At 33.0% G+C, this 17,108-nt stretch overlaps 3 protein-coding genes across 4 annotated transcripts; 2 read left to right on the top strand and 1 right to left on the bottom strand.

Annotated features, from left to right (window-relative positions):
• The first annotated feature begins 2,944 nt into the window (after positions 1-2,944).
• ATSBT5.2 (Subtilisin-like serine endopeptidase family protein) lies at positions 2,945-6,298 on the top strand. The gene is made up of 9 exons (XM_028048652.1): positions 2,945-3,185; positions 3,288-3,544; positions 3,721-3,832; positions 3,916-4,429; positions 4,597-4,697; positions 4,847-5,089; positions 5,189-5,303; positions 5,382-5,592; positions 5,689-6,298. Exons 1-9 carry the CDS (start codon positions 3,001-3,003, stop codon positions 6,243-6,245), a joined length of 2,295 nt encoding a protein of 764 aa, XP_027904453.1. The 5' UTR covers positions 2,945-3,000; the 3' UTR covers positions 6,246-6,298.
• Positions 6,299-9,674: 3,376 nt separating this feature from the next.
• On the top strand, positions 9,675-13,720 carry LOC114163236 (CO(2)-response secreted protease-like). The gene is made up of 9 exons (XM_028047416.2): positions 9,675-9,937; positions 10,020-10,276; positions 10,382-10,493; positions 10,770-11,283; positions 11,733-11,833; positions 12,228-12,452; positions 12,541-12,655; positions 12,740-12,950; positions 13,120-13,720. The coding sequence occupies exons 1-9, from the start codon at positions 9,738-9,740 to the stop codon at positions 13,671-13,673; spliced, it is 2,289 nt and encodes a 762-aa protein (XP_027903217.1). The 5' UTR covers positions 9,675-9,737; the 3' UTR covers positions 13,674-13,720.
• A 428-nt stretch (positions 13,721-14,148) lies between these two features.
• LOC114163237 (GDSL esterase/lipase) lies at positions 14,149-16,174 on the bottom strand. 2 transcript variants are annotated; one of them, XM_028047419.2, is made up of 3 exons: positions 15,962-16,174; positions 15,431-15,865; positions 14,149-14,866 (listed from the first exon to the last, which is right to left on the bottom strand). In XM_028047419.2, exons 1-3 carry the CDS (start codon positions 16,043-16,045, stop codon positions 14,198-14,200), a joined length of 1,188 nt encoding a protein of 395 aa, XP_027903220.1. In that variant the 5' UTR covers positions 16,046-16,174; the 3' UTR covers positions 14,149-14,197. The 2 variants fall into 2 exon arrangements, with proteins under 2 accessions (XP_027903220.1, XP_027903218.1); XM_028047417.2 differs by having other exon boundaries at positions 15,431-15,889; positions 15,962-16,166.
• Positions 16,175-17,108: the final 934 nt, after the last annotated feature.

The following is a 17,108-nucleotide window of genomic DNA, read 5'->3' as shown; positions in this document are numbered from 1 at the left end:
AGCTTCTACTTTATTTTGCTATAGTAGAACTAATGTATATAGCAGTAGCACAAACGTTTTCTTTCAATGAATTCCAATGATGCTATTGTACCAGAAAAATTGCTAACTTATAGATTGTAACCGAAAAAATATCGCGGGAAGCATTTATAGTATTTCAAATCATTTTTGTTTAAGGTTAATACACCTAAGCTAAGAAACATTTAATTAATACAAGAAATTTTTGTTTATACCTTAACTAAAATATTCCCATTAATTATTTGACTGCTAGTTAAGAGAGAGAAGGAAAAATATTAACACTAAAAATATTATATGTTGAAAAGGAAATGTTCAAAGGCGAGTATAATTATAAAGTGAGGGAATGATTGACAATTTTTTTCCCGGCTATAAATTTCAAAATCAAGTTTCAAACCAAAGAAATAAATTTAAAATCGAGGGAGCAATTATAAATAAATTTTTTATGATTAGTTTTACTAGAAAAAGAAAAAGGAAAATAATGCATGTGCTGTTGAGTTTAGATCTTCTGAAAATTTTCTACAAATTACGATGTCTGTTAAAAAAATATTTTAGGTTTTATATTTCATTGTATGTATTTTTTTTATATACTTAAAATTTTAAGAAATGGAAAAGATATATATTTTGATACTAATTTTTGAAACATTTTTTTAATCTTTTAATAGTTGAGAATCAAAGTTTAGACTCTCTCAAACTCTCAATCAACAATTTAACGTATAAAACATAAAGTATAACTGCTAGTAAATAATTTTGGGACAGAGAAAGTATAATATTTACATTGGTTTATATTTTTACTTGTAAGTTCGTTAAAATATCAATATAAGGCTAATAATAATTGTTCATCAAGATAACGCCACACACACACACACACACATGTATATATATATATATATATATATATATATATATATATATATATATATATATATATATATATATATATATATATATAATTATCCGTTTTAAAATTTAGAATTCTATTAATTTAAAATAATAATAATAATTAAAAAAAATCTCAAAATTATCTTTGATTTTTATTTCTAAAATATATGAAATGATTTGAGGTATCCAAACAGTTTAGTCACAAGAAATCAATTTATGATATTTTTTATGAAAAATTTAATAAACTTCTTAGTCAAAGAAAATTTGGATGTTTTTAGTTTTTGTTCTTAATTTTTTTTTTTATTTCCTTCTCAACAATTTTTTTTCTGTCGTCATAAAAATGCTATAGAATGTCATCTGATATATATATATATATATATATATATATATATATATATATATATATATAAATTAATGAAATTGTCAAAAGAAACAGATGTTAAAAATTTATGATAAATCTTCACAAAAAATTCAGACCTCTTTCACTTGGGAGTTCAACACTAGAAAATGAGAAGCAGACAAATGAATCTCTAAATCATGGAAAAACTCTCAGCAGCAATGTTTCACCTTCTTCATATCGTAAACAAATGTGCTCTCTCTCGTCGTGACCATCATCATTGTGTTGGAGTTCTCTTAAGAGTTGAAATATTCATTGACTTGATATTGCACCCAATTGGAACATTTTGGTACTTATTAATTCGTTAATTAATCAAATAATTTGGATCACTAACTCGCTTCATTGGGTTGTGCAGAGCAATTTGAATATCAGAAGACAAAAGATCTTAAATGGCGAAAATGGAAATAATGGCGCACTACGATGATTCTGGTGACTCACTCTCACACATATACAGCAAATTAAAATAAGTGGGAATACACATCCAATTCAATCACTTGAAGAATTGAGATTTCAGAATAATTCTAAACTCAAAACCCTTTCTTTCAGTTCTTCTCTATGATGGATAAACAAGATAAGCTTTCCCCCACAAATGCCGAACTTGCCATTATTGTTTTCCAGTTTGATAATCTTTTTAATTTGTGTCAGAATCCACTCATATATTTAATTCAAACTCCATGTTCTCCATTAATCACATTTTACGCTAATTCAAAATTATCTAGTTTTTCATTGACATTATATTATGAATTAGCGAAATGTATATTTTAAAATTACATGAATCATTTAATTGTTTTTTTATATTCAATTATAAATGAATAATATTTAATAAAAATATAACTTTCAATAGAACAATTTTTTAATATAGAATGGCTAATATTGTCATATGTTGTATTATTATGAAATAAAAGTAAAAGAAAAAACAGTGTTCAAATCTAAAAAGGACCTTTATTTCCAATTTAAAATCCATGTCTGGTTTTGTCATTTGTGTATATCTATATATAATTCTGGCACACATCCATGGACATTCCGTGATAACAAGATCAAACGTGAGTTAGACATAGTGCTGGTTTTACCCATAAATTTCTTTTTCAAAATTGAAAACTTCGTTCTGGACAAGGAAGCTTTTTCACAGTCCTGGTTACTGAGTTCATTGGTTAGGTATGCTTATATATATATATATATATATATATATATATATATATATATATATATATATTAATTACTTTTATGAAAATAAATTCTATTAAAACTGATAACAAAATGAACACTAAATTAATTAGTGAGGCATTGTCCCTATACAATGACTTTGACTGATATCATACATTGTCCAGCTTTAACACTGCTAAAATACGATGATGTTGTTTATATGTAATTTTGGCATGCCACATTAAATATGTTAGGCTATACCTACACTCTTAGCAATGAAATATACGGTGGTTAGCACCAACAACAAAATTTTCCTATATGGTAACTCTATCTTCAAATGGCGCACTTTGCGTGGACACAGTGCTTGACGCGTAATTGCAGTGCGCATAAGGAATAAGCATGCGCCATAATTCACCCATTGCAGAATGCACTTTTTCTTCCACCGCAAATCAAATCACAATTGCTGATTCAGTGCTCACACACATTTAAGCACCCATCCACCCATTCCTTTATATACAATACCTTGCAAGGGTGCTTCAAGCCACACTAAGTTACAACTCATTAACATGCAAGGCAATAAACTTTTGTTGCACATATTCACTCTCTTTCTGTTTCTTGCTGCCACAACTTCATCAGCAGAAAATGATAGCAGCAGTAAACAAGTTTATATCGTATATATGGGAGCTGCGGATTCTACCAATGCTTCTCTTCGGAATGACCATGCTCAGCTTCTCAATGCAGTGCTAAGAAGGTATACGCAATTACATGTTACGTGGACTTCAATCATTTAGTTTGATTATATATGTTGCATGTTTTTTTCCCGACAAAACAATAATGTGAATATGAATTGAAGGAATGACAAGGCTTTGGTGCGGAACTACAAGCATGGTTTCTCAGGGTTCGCAGCTCGTTTATCAAAAGAGGAGGCAAATTCAATTGCTCAGAAACCTGGTGTTGTGTCTGTTTTTCCTGACCCCATTCTGAAGCTCCACACAACTCGTTCCTGGGATTTCCTACAATACCAAACTCACGTCAAAATCGACGCCAACCCAAACACGCTATCCAATTCTTCTTCCTCCTCAGACGTTATCCTTGGCATATTAGACACAGGTTATTATTAATAACCAAAACAAACTATATTATTGTCTTCGTTAGTCATTGTCGATATCACACACAACTACTTAGTATAGTATACTATACATGTATGATCTTATGACGTACTAAATATTCGAATGTTTGATGATTTAAGAAAGTATTAGTGTGAAGAAAAAAGGAGTATTTTTCAGGTATATGGCCAGAGGCGGCGAGTTTTAGTGAAGAGGGAATGGGTCCTATTCCATCGCGTTGGAAAGGCACGTGCGTGAAATCAGCAGACTTTAATGCCTCTAACTGCAACAGGTTGTACAGTGCCCTGAAACAATAATAAACATTTAAATAATTAAGTAGCGGTTAACTTACCGTTTATTTTGATTTTTGAACAGGAAACTAATTGGCGCAAGATTTTACACTGACCCTAATGGGGAAGACGGTGACAACACGCCACGGGACTCTCTTGGCCACGGGACCCACGTGGCCTCCACGGCGGTGGGAGCCGCAGTGACTAACGCATCGTACTATGGTCTGGCGGCGGGGAGCGCCAAGGGTGGGTCCCCAGAATCAAGATTGGCGGTTTACAGAGTGTGTTCTAACTTTGGGTGTAGTGGTTCCGCCATTCTCGGGGCGTTTGACGATGCCATTGCCGACGGAGTCGATGTTCTGTCCCTGTCGCTCGGTGCATCACCGGGATTTCGACCCGAGTTGACGAACGACCCGATTGCGATCGGAGCGTTCCACGCCGTGGAGCGCGGCATCGTGGTGGCGTGCTCCGCTGGGAATGATGGACCGAGCTCGAACACGGTTGTGAACGATGCGCCTTGGATTTTAACCGTCGCAGCTTCCACCATCGACCGAGATTTTCAGTCCGACGTGGTCTTGGGTGGTAACAAAACCATCGAGGTACGTGTTCAATGCATCATATTATGTTTTTTAGTTACTTAAAAATACTATTGAATAATTTTATATTTTATCACATTGTTTTACTTTGTTTTCTTATCTATATTTAAATGGGTACAGTGCGAGTAATCTAATATTGAGCCATATTTATAATTATTATGAAACTTCAGGGTAGGGGTATAAATTTCTCCCCTCTTTCGAATTCGGCTCAGTATCCATTGGTATACGGCGAGTCTTCCAAGACGAACGAGAGTAGTTTAACTGAAGCAAGGTATGCAAAATTTCCCTAGTTATTAAAAACCCGCAATTGATTCGGTGCTTAAAAGCATCAGGGTTTGGAATTAGACAGCATAAAATGAACAAAGAAATTATAAATATTGGTTTGATAATTAAAAACATTGAATCACTTTTTAAATGCAGACAATGTCACCCAGATTCATTAGATGCAAGCAAAGTGAAAGGGAAGGTTGTGCTATGTGATGGCAGAAACGATGAATACTCAACTGGTGAAATAATAGAAACGGTGAAAAACGTGGGAGGAATAGGCCTAGTTCATATTACTGACTCAAATGGAGCAATAGCCTCATATTACGGGGACTTCCCTGCAACGGTTATAAGCCCAAAAGATGGTGCCACAATACTGCAATACATCAATTCATCAAAGTATGTAACAGTGTTAGTTTCAGAAATTGTTTTTGAATCTTGTTTGAGACCAAGATTGAATACTAATTTGATTTTCTATGCATATAAAAAATATTAAAGCAACCCAGTGGCAACAATTCTACCAACAACTACAGTTCTCGATTATAAACCTGCTCCCCTTGTGCCATACTTTTCATCAAGAGGACCTTCATTTCTATCAAGCAATATTCTAAAGGTATGTGATACGAAAGAATAGAATCAAGATAAACCAATCTCAATGCTGAACACTAAACATATTGTGGTTTCTTCCTAGCCTGATATTGCAGCACCAGGAGTTAATATTCTGGCCGCATGGATTGAAAATAGCTCAGACGAAATTCCCAAAGGAAGAAAACCCTCAAAATACAACATAATCTCTGGAACTTCCATGGCATGTCCACATGTTTCAGGACTTGCTAGCACCGTCAAAGCACGCAACCCCACTTGGGGTCCCTCTGCAATCAAATCTGCCATCATGACTTCAGGTCAGCATCATGCTGTGTTCATATTACGCACCATTACTTATACTTATAACGTGCTCGCATAAGTTTTGAATCAATATTTCTAAATTATTAATGCAGCAATTCAAAGTGACAACACGAAGACAGCAATAACAACCGATTCAGGGTCAGTAGGCACACCATATGACTATGGAGCAGGGGAAATGACAACATCTGAATCATTGCAGCCAGGGCTAGTTTATGAAACCGACACCATCGACTACTTAAACTTCTTGTGCTACATTGGACTTGACGTAGCCACGGTTAAGGTTATCTCCAGAACTGTTCCTGAGAATTTCAGTTGCCCCAAGGATTCAACTTCTGATCTTGTCTCCAACATCAACTACCCTTCCATAGCAGTGAACTTCACCGGCAAAGGAAGTGTCAGTGTGCGTAGAACTGTCACAAATGTTGGTGAAGAAGATGAAACAGTGTATTCCCCGGTGGTTGAGGCTCCCAGTGGAGTAAAAGTCACATTAACTCCAAATAAGTTACAATTTACGAAAAGTAGTAAAAAACTAAGTTACCAAGTTATTTTCTCCACAACTTTGACTTCCCTCAAGGAAGATCTCTTTGGATCTATCACTTGGAGTAACGCAAAATATGTGGTTCGAAGTCCTTTCGTATTAACTAAGTGACCAAATTTCAAGTATTGTTGAATAAATGCAAGCCAAGTTTTTCGTGGTGTCTATATGCTTCAGTATTCATTATTTAGCATTCATTTGCCTTCTACTTTATACTTAAGGTTATATTTCAAACTTTTTTTTTTTTTAATTTTGATTGACGTTGATTATTAGGTTCAATGAGTTGAATACGTTAAAGTTTTCTCTATAAGAATGAATTTGTGAATTTACTCTGATGATTCCATTTAGAGAATTCTTACACAGCGGAAACTAGAATCGAAGTTTTAGGTTTATTATTTGTTTTGCTTTGAGAAGTTGAATTAGCATCTTCATCTATCGTTCTTAGTTTAAATTGGTAAAATATTGATTGCAACGGTACTTCTTAATCAAATCTCAAATAGTTTTAAAATTTAAAGCAGTTGGAAATATGAAGTTGTGGTTTTAGAATTATTTGATTTTAGCAAAGAACAATTTATGGAATGAATAAAATTTATTAATAAAGATGTATGCAAGTTTAGTTCTCAAAATATATATTCCATTATAATGTGTATAGGTAGATTTGAAATCCGAATTAACATATATATATATATATATATATATATATATATATATATATATATTTATTTATTTATTTATTTATATGTCTAAGCACTCATTCAAACAATTCGTGAACAATTATTTTCCAAACAATTAAAGTGGTTCAAGTGATAAGTCTAATTGTTCGAATAACAAAATACAACACCTAAACAATATAATAAAAATACTTTATTCAAATGATGTTTTTATATTTATACTTAGTGACTTTGAAATATTTGCTAAATCTTATTATTATTATTATTATTATTATTATTATTAATTATTATTAATTATTATTAATTATTATTATTATTATTATTTATAATTGGATCCTTAAATGATGTTTTGTCTTTATGCTAAAAATAATAAAGTGTTGATTAATTGAAATTGAGATAATGAATGGTGTGATTCCCGTGCTTTTGTTTTCTTTAAGAGGCTATTATAAGCTTTGGCTTTTCTTATGAATAAAGTAAATCCTCTGTATTTGGTTTTATGGAAAATTATCCTACCTATTATGGCTATTTATTAATAATTAATTCACTGCCATTTTTATTTATTGAATTGAGTTTGGTTAGTTGGATCAAATTTAAAAAGAAAATTAAGAAAAAAATATATAATTTCTTGAGTATTACATTAATTAAAAAATAATAATACAAGTTTTATAAAATTAATTTAATACATAACAAAAGAACACAATTTATTTATAATATAAATATGAAAATATATTTGTGTCATGAATGAGATGAATTTAATTAACTGGATTATCTGATCCGACTCTATGAACGCACTACACTTACATTATAAAACCATCTATATATTTCTGATTTAGTCTCTTAATTTTGTACAATAACGGTTCAACCAAAAGATTATATTAAAATTTTGATAGTCTAATTTAAAATATTGACTTATTTTTCCTTTTTCTGCAAATAAATAAATAATGCATATATTCTTGGTCTTGTTATTCCACCATATCAAACTCTTCAAAATATCCCACAATAAGCTTATTAAACAAATGGGTCACCAATCTTTATTACTTTTACGATGGAATTCTCTTAACACATACACTTGAAACATTGACTCGGCAACGCCATTGATATTTCACACTGAACTCATTTGGGACATTTTATTCTCTATTAATTAATTGATTAATCAATCAGCTGGAACAATAACACCAGAGTCATGTATAGTTCTGATTAATTTTTATAGCAGAAAAAAAAAATGAAAATATGCATGTGAATGCAGCATTTGAAGATTTGAGATTGAGAAACCAAACTAATAACACCTTCAAATTCTCTTAAGGAAAAAATGAATATCTGTAATATGTCTAATGCGACAACAATTTCAGCAGAAAGAAGAAACAATTCGCCGCGTAATTATTAATTCCCAATTTTATTCTCTCTTTCATCCCCTTGTCTAAACACTGCCAGTTTAATTTCTATATATTATTGATATAAGATTTTATGCCGTTAATTTCTCAAAAGTTATTTTAAGAATAAATCTTAAGTCATTATATAAGAGTTAATTATTGAAGGAAGGTTGTAAACATCCATAACATTCCATCTTTCAACTCTCTTTTCTACAAACTATATCTAATCTATTTGCATCATCACTTAGACCTATTTGTAATCATTAATATTAAGTTTAAATATATTTTGGATAAATATTACTATGTTACATCTGTTTTTTATCTTTGCGGGTACTCAATTATTCAAGTGATATACTTTTATTCATTTTGAAATAATATTTTTTAAAGCTGTATTTTTATTAAAAATAATTATAATTTACGTGTTTATACATGATTTTTCATATATATCAAAATTGATTATTCTATAACATGCCAGTAGAAAGTTTATCTCTGAAGAATTACTAGTTATTATATATCTAAATTATCTATAATATTAAAATTAAGTATTATTCTTTTTTTCCTTTTTCTTTACATTATTTAAACTTAATGTAAAATAATTTTACTTATAATATATTAATATATTTTGTAACTAATCAGTATTTACTCACAATATCTATACATATAAATATAAAATAATATTTATTTGTAATTATTTTTATTTTAATGATACTTTATAAATATATTAGTTATTATTATTATCTAAATCAAATTGAAAAATATATGTATTTTTTAAAATTTAAGCTCTCAACTGGAATTCAGGTAACTAATATCAGCTTTATCTTTGAAAACAATTATAAAAAATGTTTTTGTAAAGTGTGGAGATTAATAACCACAATAACTTTGAATAATTTATTTTATAATTTTGAAAAGTACTATAATAACTTCTAATTGAAAAATAAATAAATAAAATACGGAAACCAAAATTGATAAATCCCCGGGACAGTAATGCTATGATAGCAAAGATGAAAGGGATAGTGTGGAAGGTATGAATGCAACCATGTAAGTTAAGGAATCTTTTTCGCTCAGATGAATCACATGGCGACATGGTTGGGTTATCTACCGTGTTCATTGGGTAACCATATTTATTCATTATAAAATCCACAGAAGGGACACTTAATTTCGAAAAGAGTTGTAACTAGCGCGGTAGATTACCTTAATTCCTTCTTTATAATGAAATCTTGTCATATGGCATCACATGTTACTAACTGCATGCTACCACCAGTTTTGGAATATTAAGGTGGTTGGCACCAACACCAAAATTTTCCTCTATCAAACACTTTGCATGGACTGAGTGCTTAACGGGTAATTGCAATGCGCGTAAGGAATAAGCACACGATCATGCTACCATCGCACATTCTACTTTTTCTTCAACAGTAAATCGCAATCGCTGCTGATCAATGCTGACACAAACTCAGCACCCAATGAACTAGACCCAAGGCATTATATATATACCACGCGAGGGTGATGCAAAAGCACACCACTGAGTGCAACAACGTATGTGTTCAGAGAACACCAACTGATAAAACATGGAAAAGAACACACTTCTGTTGCATTTGTTCTGCATTCTGTTGCTGTGTTTTGGAGCGTCAAGGTCATCGGCAAGGAAAGTTAATAACCATGGTACCAACTCTAAACAGGTTTACATCGTCTATATGGGAGCTGCGGATTCAACAAATGCTTCTCTTCGGAATGACCATGCTCAGATTCTTAATTCGGTGCTGAAGAGGTACCTTAATTAATTATGTGGGCAACAAGTATTTGATTAATTTTATGATATGTTTCATATATTTAACTTAATGCGAATGAAGGGATGAGAATGCTCTGGTACGAAACTACAAGCATGGTTTCTCAGGGTTCGCAGCTCGTTTATCAAAAGAGGAGGCAGATTCAATCGCTCAGAAACCTGGTGTTGTGTCTGTTTTCCCTGACCCCATTCTGAAGCTCCACACAACTCGTTCCTGGGATTTTCTCACACACCAAACTCGTGTCAAAGTGGACACCAAACCAAACACGCTCTCCGGTTTTTCTTCTTCCTCAGACGTTATCCTTGGCGTCATAGACACAGGTTAGAACAACTAATAACAAATGATATGAAAATATAAGTACATGTTATTGTCCTGTATATGTATTTGTTAAATCATTTAATTAATAAGCTAGAGGGAATTTTCAGGGATATGGCCAGAGGATGCGAGTTTTAACGACGAGGGAATGGGTCCGATTCCGCCCCGTTGGAAAGGCACGTGCGTGACAACGCGTGACTTCAATTCCTCCAATTGTAACAGGTAGTATTAGTATACTGAAATCTCAGTCACACCATAAATTATGGTCATGAAATGAAATTGCACCTGTTATAAAAGTCACGTATTTAAATTTTAAAATTTATATAAATAAATGAAAAAACGAGTCATTGGATATGATGTTACACCGTCACCTGATAATTCTAGGAGACACACACGAGTCCACCATAAAGATTGGAAATGAAAATAAATAAAGTCAGATTTTGGTGTTATTACCAGAAAAACGATTTAGCTTTGTTTTCATTTTGGTTATTTGATTAGGAAGCTAATCGGGGCGAGGTATTATACTGATGATGAGGAGGGCGAGGGGTCCCACACGCCAAGGGATTATGATGGCCATGGGACCCACGTGGCGTCGACGGCGGTGGGTTCCGTCGTGAGAAACGTGTCGTTCTATGATCTGGCGGCGGGGGACGCAAAGGGTGGGTCCCCAGAATCTAGGTTGGCGATTTACAAAGCGTGTTTTGGCGGGGGATGTCGTGGGGAGGCCATTTTGGCGGCGTTTGACGATGCCATTGCCGACGGAGTGGATGTGCTGTCGCTGTCGCTGGGTCCGTCCCCCGGGAGCCAAAAAGAATTGCTTGACGATCCCGTTTCCATCGGCGCATTCCACGCCGTGGAGCGCGGCATTCTGGTGGTCTGCGCCGCCGGCAATTCGGGACCGGAATCGTATACGGTTGTGAACGACGCGCCTTGGATTTTTACGGTTGCAGCTTCTACCATCGACCGGGATTTCGAGTCCGACCTCGTTTTGGGTGATAACAGGACCATCAAGGTACGTTTTTCTTTCAACTTCATATCCTTCTCCTCGTTCTTCAACTGCACCTATAAAATAAATGAAAAAAATTATTAAGATAATGAAAGTTAAACTTTTTTTTTTCTGCATTAAAATTAGGTGATAATACAAAGATCACATTTTCTACTTTACACTTAGTAAACAAAAGTACACTTTCATTTTAAAATATAAAATAAGCGAGATGAATAAGTAGAAAAAGTAAAAATATATAGTTTTTTCAGTAAATGTTAAGAAAATGTATGTTTATAATTCATTTTAAAATCACGTGAAATATTCAATACATCATAGGCGTTTATAATGACTTAAAAAATCACCATTAGATATTTTTTATAAAAAATTTGAACTTTTATTTTTCTTGTTAGTATTTTGGATTAGTTGGGTGAAACTAATATAATTTTTGTTCGCGATTGATGATTATTAATCTTTAGGGTAGAGCTATAAACTTCTCTAATCTCAAAAGTTCTCCCGAGTATTCAATCATATCTGGTGAGCTTGCCAAGACAAAGAAAAGCACCGTAGCTGATGCCAGGTACGTACAGATGAAATACATAAGCAATGCCAATGGAATTTTTATATTTCTATAGATACATATTTTAGATAATTTAGTGAAATGGATTTTCTTATAAATCTTTGTTTTTTTAATTTAAAGAAACCGTGATTTAAAATAGGACTTGTCTTTCATTTTTACTGCTTCCATCAACTAAAGATTAAACTGAAATTATCTTCTAAAATGAGACTCCACTTTCTAAGTTTCTTAAACATTATGCCTCAAACGTAAAAGTAGTCAAATGCTCATAACTTATAAACTCCGAAACAATCGAGGTTCGGAATTCGACAACCTAAAAAAAGTGTATTTTGATCAGGTATATTTAAGATTCAAAACCACTCACACCGAACAAAAATAAATCATTTGTTACATGCAGAGAATGTGAGTCAGGTTCATTAGATGGAGAAAAAGTGAAAGGGAAAATAGTGGTTTGTGTTGGCCCCAGTGGCGACAGTTCGGAAATTAAGAAGTTGGGAGGAAAAGGTCTGGTTTTGATTACCGATGTATATGGGTCAATCGCAGAGAATTTCGGTGACTTCCCAGTAACAGTGATTTATCCAAAATATGGCGTCTCAATCCTCAACTATATCACATCAACCAGGTAAGAATCATAAGCAAACACTGTTGCTCAATTTTACAATTTGCTTTTATCACAGATTAGTTTAATTGTTTATCCTTACAATGCGAAGCAACCCACTGGGAACAATACTAAGCACAAAAACAGTTCTTGATTATAAGCCTGCTCCAATGGTGCCAAGCTTTTCATCAAGAGGACCTTCGACGCTTTCGAGCAATATTCTCAAGGTATATATGATTTGATGATAGGATTCACATATCATGAGGCTCAATGCTTAAACAGTGAACAAAACTTTTCTTCTTTCTCTGCAGCCTGATATTTTAGCACCAGGAGCAAACATTTTCGCTGCATGGAGTAAAAAAGCCATAGTGGGTGTTCCGAAAGGAAGAAAGCCATCACTGTACAACATTATCTCAGGGACTTCCATGGCCACTCCACATGTTTCAGGGCTTGCATGCAGTGTTAAAACACACAACCCCACTTTGAGTCCCTCTGCAATCAAATCTGCCATAATGACTTCAGGTCACCCATTTCATGAATATATATATATATATATATATATATATATATATATATATATATATATATATATATATATATATAAACAGCAGATTACATTCAATTTCCTGTGATTTCTTAAGGGTAACAATAACTCATAATGTATAATTTTCATCGTTCTATGCATATGCAGCAATTCAAAACGACAACCTCAAGATGCCCATAAGAAATGATTCGGAAGAGTTAGCCACACCTTATGACTATGGGGCAGGGGGAATAACAACATCTGAGTCGTTAAAACCAGGGCTGGTTTACGAAACTGACACCGTTGACTACTTGAACTTTTTGTGTTACGCTGGATTTAACATAAGCGAGATTAAGATCATCTCCAGATCTGCCTCTAAGAATTTCAGTTGCCCTGAGGATTCCAGTTTTGATCTCATCTCCAACATCAACTACCCTTCCATTGCAGTGAACATCACTGGCAAAGGAAATGTGAGTGTGACTAGAACTGTCACAAATGTTGGTGAAGAAGATGAAACAGTGTACTCTCTCACTGTGGACGCTCCGAGTAATGTAAAAGTCACAGTAACTCCAGATAAACTCCAATTTACAAAGAGTAGTAAAAAACTAAGCTACGAGGTTATTTTCTCAGCTTCGAAATCCTTAGAGAACGATTTGTTTGGATCCGTTACTTGGACCAACGACAAATATGCAGTTCGAATTCCTTTTGTATTGACAAAATAGTAAAACAAAAACAGGGATGAATAAATGCAATCTAAGTTCTTCATGAATGATGCCTACTCTCTAGTCGCAATTCTTATTATTTGTTTGCCCTTTAGATTGTTCAACGTTGTTTTAAACAGAGATAGAGTCACACCTTCAATCAGCGAGGAAAATTGAAGTTAAAAGCTGATATGCCTTACAAGCAAGCAAATGATATTCATTTCAAAGTTGACACCTTACTGATATAATTTATGTTATGAGTTAAAATGTATTTTAAAAAACATAAAATTAGTGGTTTAAATGTTCTGAAGATTTCATATAAAAATACTGTTTTTGCAAATTACATTTTGATGTAAAACCAAAAACTTATATATGTCCACTGTGAACAACTAATGATAAACATCATCAGTTCACTCCCAAATACATTTTGCATAAAACAAACATACTTTGAATCAAATAAATGAATATAATAGACTAACAAGTCATATACACCTGATTAAAAAAAAAGTGAGAACTCAACTCATCAAGAAAATACACTACAGTCATCAAAGGGACCAATTAGATCGAAGCATTAAAGCAGCTATTTTAGATTTCCCATCTGTTCCCAATACAACGCCTGGCTTCAAGCAAAATTTATTACCCATGTTAAATCTTAGGTAGGATTCAGCCTGAAAATGAGCCTCATTTTCTGAATTTACTATGAATCTACTGAGACTCATACCCCAGCCTAATGAATCTTCTGAATCATCAGATAAGTTTAAACCGAATTGTACAGATTGGGGATTTAATTTGTTCATCTCGAACCAACCCCCAAGTTTTCCAAAACCATCAATTTCGGACTCCGCCATCAAGGCAATAGAACCACCCGAAGTGCGTATTCCAGTTGATGACAATACTTTAGGTGGTGCTGCCTCAGAAACTTCATTTTGCTTTGACAATACTATTGGAAAGGTAAAAGCGCCAAAATTTCCTAGTCTCTTTGATGATAAAGGCATGCGATGAAATCCCAAAATAGACAGTTTTGTTCCTCTAGAAAATTGATACAGAAGTTGCCCAAAGGTGCTAGATGTATGTGGAATTTGCAGACCAGTTGCATGTTGAGCCAATGAAGCAATAATATTTGACTTTCTCACAGTTATGCCTATAGCAGTACCATTGTGCAAACGGAGAAGTGGTGGTCCAAAATAGGAAAAATCAGTAAACCCTTCTCCAACCTAAATGCAGCACTACACCTTGTCAGCATATCAATAGCCAAATTAGGAAAGGGTAGAGAAAAGATGGATATATCAGCAAACAAGCCAAAGATTCAAACAATATAGCATTTGCAGTTTAAAAGAACTATTCATAGTTCATAAATGCAAATCCAGATAAAAGGAAAGGCAGGAAAAGTAAACCATTCATAATTCATCTACGTAGACACATAACTTGACACCTGAATAACGATCCACGTGTTTTTCGGATAAGTCACATCCACAGTTAAGATGACATTTTGCTGCAAATTTTTCAAGGCTAGCCTCTGTGTTTCTAACGACTAGTATGTTGTTTTGAGGCTTTTCAATATTTTTACCCAAATGGGACAATCTGTTGAACTTGCAGTCTCTAACTATATTTAACTTCTATGGTCTGATCAGATTGTTGTTCCTTAGGTGAGAATTCAGGAATAGGCTTCATATTGAAAAACCATTCCTGGCTTTCTCGCTTCTAATTTCAAGGGAAAAGAAAATGGCAAATTAAAAGCTAGCCACCACATAAGAGAAACATACAAAAGTAAACAGAACCTGATCAAAAGAATTGGAAGCAATTGCAACATCTCTGCCCCGGGCACCTATAGGCATAACCACCAGAGAGAACCAATCATTGACATTCGCTGTAAAACTAAGCTTGGAGAGAGAAAGAGGCTTTTCATCGCAATTTTCCCTGCCTCCATGAATGGCCACAAACTCAGCAGCACCAGAACATTTCTCCCCAATTGTTGTTTCAAAAATGAACCTTGAATCAACCCCTGTTCTGATTCCACACTTATCTACAGCATCTAAGTTCTGCTGATTAACATCACTCAGCAACAACAGAGAACCCAAAAAATCGAGGTGACCTCTCACGTGAGTGAAGGACTCTTGAAAGGGCCCTCCTTTGTTGGACTGATAGAAAGAGAGGACCCGCTCAACCTTCTCTTGCCTGTCTCTGAGTTTCATAATATCAGAAAACGCTTCTCTCTGCAACCGTTTAAGGATTTCAATCTGAAATTACCATTACACATTATGAATAAATGCTAAAGAAGTTGCATAAACCCAAAACATGAGAGAGAATACCGGATTGCGGCGACGAAAAACGCCGTCAACAATTTCTTTGCCGGATTTGGTGATGGCATTGAGTTTCTCCAACACCGCTTCCATTGTTGTTATCCACGGAACTCAACCAACAAAAACCTAAGTTGTTCCGCTACAGGCATCGATAAGAGTAATGCAACACTCTAAATAATAAAACTCTTAATTGAGTATTGAACTTATTTTATTCTAAGTTTGATCCATTAATTAAAATTATAAAAGAAGTACTATTTAATTTAAAGTAAGTTAACTTATATATAGATTAAGACAGAAAGAAATAAAAAGTAAAGGTGATGCTGAAGGTCTTGAAAGGTAACTTAAATTAGTTATTATAAATAAATTTAATTTGTTAAACTCGGGCTTATTAGTATGAGAATTTTTTTATTATACTTAATTATAATAACAATTAGCTAATTCCTATATATAAATAAATAATTTCTGAGATATACATTAGCTATGTGCTATATATTTGTAGTCAGATCGTTACTAAGCGTATTATGTAAATCTTTTATTGTAAAAAAAAATTAAAATTATAAATATTAAAATAAATATAAATAATTTGTATAATTTAATTGTAGATAGTTTTGATTAAGTTTATAAATATTATTTGTTTATTTTATTTAAAAATAATTAAATTAAAAAGTGCTTAAATAAAATATAGTTAAATTTTTAAAAAAATACTTAAAGAATAAAATTAGAAAAAAAATGTCAATATAAAAAAAAAAAGTGAGAAAGAGGAAGTGTCAACTGGGTTTGCTTCCATCATCTTGAAAATGCTGATTTGTGGATAAGTCTTCCCAAAGGTTCATTGCAAGATCGAGAAGATGGAGAGAGAAAGTCACATCGGCCAAAATTACATGTATGATCCTATAAATGATAGAAGAGTGAGGTACTTTTCGGCTTCAGAAAATATTTTTAAGGAGAAAATAAGTAAACATGAAGGCAAAATCAATTATGAAAATTAGAGAATTAATTCTGTTTAAGTTTCATAATTCCAGAAGACAAAGAGGATAATAGATTTTCTCCTGTCATAATTAAACCATAATCCATTAAAATTTTGTCATAGAAATAATCAATTATTTATATATTATAACATATAAGAGAATCGATTTTTTATATAACAATAAAATAT

This window comes from Vigna unguiculata, chromosome 9 (assembly GCF_037176805.1).
Source record: "Vigna unguiculata cultivar grain cowpea cultivar isolate G323 ecotype 2 chromosome 9, ASM3717680v1, whole genome shotgun sequence".
Lineage (NCBI taxonomy): Eukaryota > Viridiplantae > Streptophyta > Magnoliopsida > Fabales > Fabaceae > Vigna > Vigna unguiculata.
This window is presented reverse-complemented; position numbering and strand designations above follow the sequence as displayed.

Excerpts from the sequence above, each read along its gene's own strand:
- LOC114163237 (XM_028047417.2), bottom strand. The coding sequence starts at position 16,045 with ATGGAAGCGGTGTTGGAGAAACTCAATGCCATCACCAAATCCGGCAAA. Across the intron at positions 15,890-15,961 it reads TTTTTCGTCGCCGCAATCCG|ATTGAAATCCTTAAACGGTT; the intron begins GTATTCTCTCTC and ends TGGTAATTTCAG. Across the intron at positions 14,867-15,430 it reads CTTCCAATTCTTTTGATCAG|GTTGGAGAAGGGTTTACTGA; the intron begins GTTCTGTTTACT and ends TGCTGCATTTAG.
- LOC114163236 (XM_028047416.2), top strand. The coding sequence starts at position 9,738 with ATGGAAAAGAACACACTTCTGTTGCATTTGTTCTGCATTCTGTTGCTG. Across the intron at positions 11,834-12,227 it reads AGCACCGTAGCTGATGCCAG|AGAATGTGAGTCAGGTTCAT; the intron begins GTACGTACAGAT and ends TGTTACATGCAG. Across the intron at positions 12,656-12,739 it reads TTTCGAGCAATATTCTCAAG|CCTGATATTTTAGCACCAGG; the intron begins GTATATATGATT and ends CTTTCTCTGCAG.
- ATSBT5.2 (XM_028048652.1), top strand. The coding sequence starts at position 3,001 with ATGCAAGGCAATAAACTTTTGTTGCACATATTCACTCTCTTTCTGTTT. Across the intron at positions 4,698-4,846 it reads AGTAGTTTAACTGAAGCAAG|ACAATGTCACCCAGATTCAT; the intron begins GTATGCAAAATT and ends TTTTAAATGCAG. Across the intron at positions 5,090-5,188 it reads CAATACATCAATTCATCAAA|CAACCCAGTGGCAACAATTC; the intron begins GTATGTAACAGT and ends AAAATATTAAAG.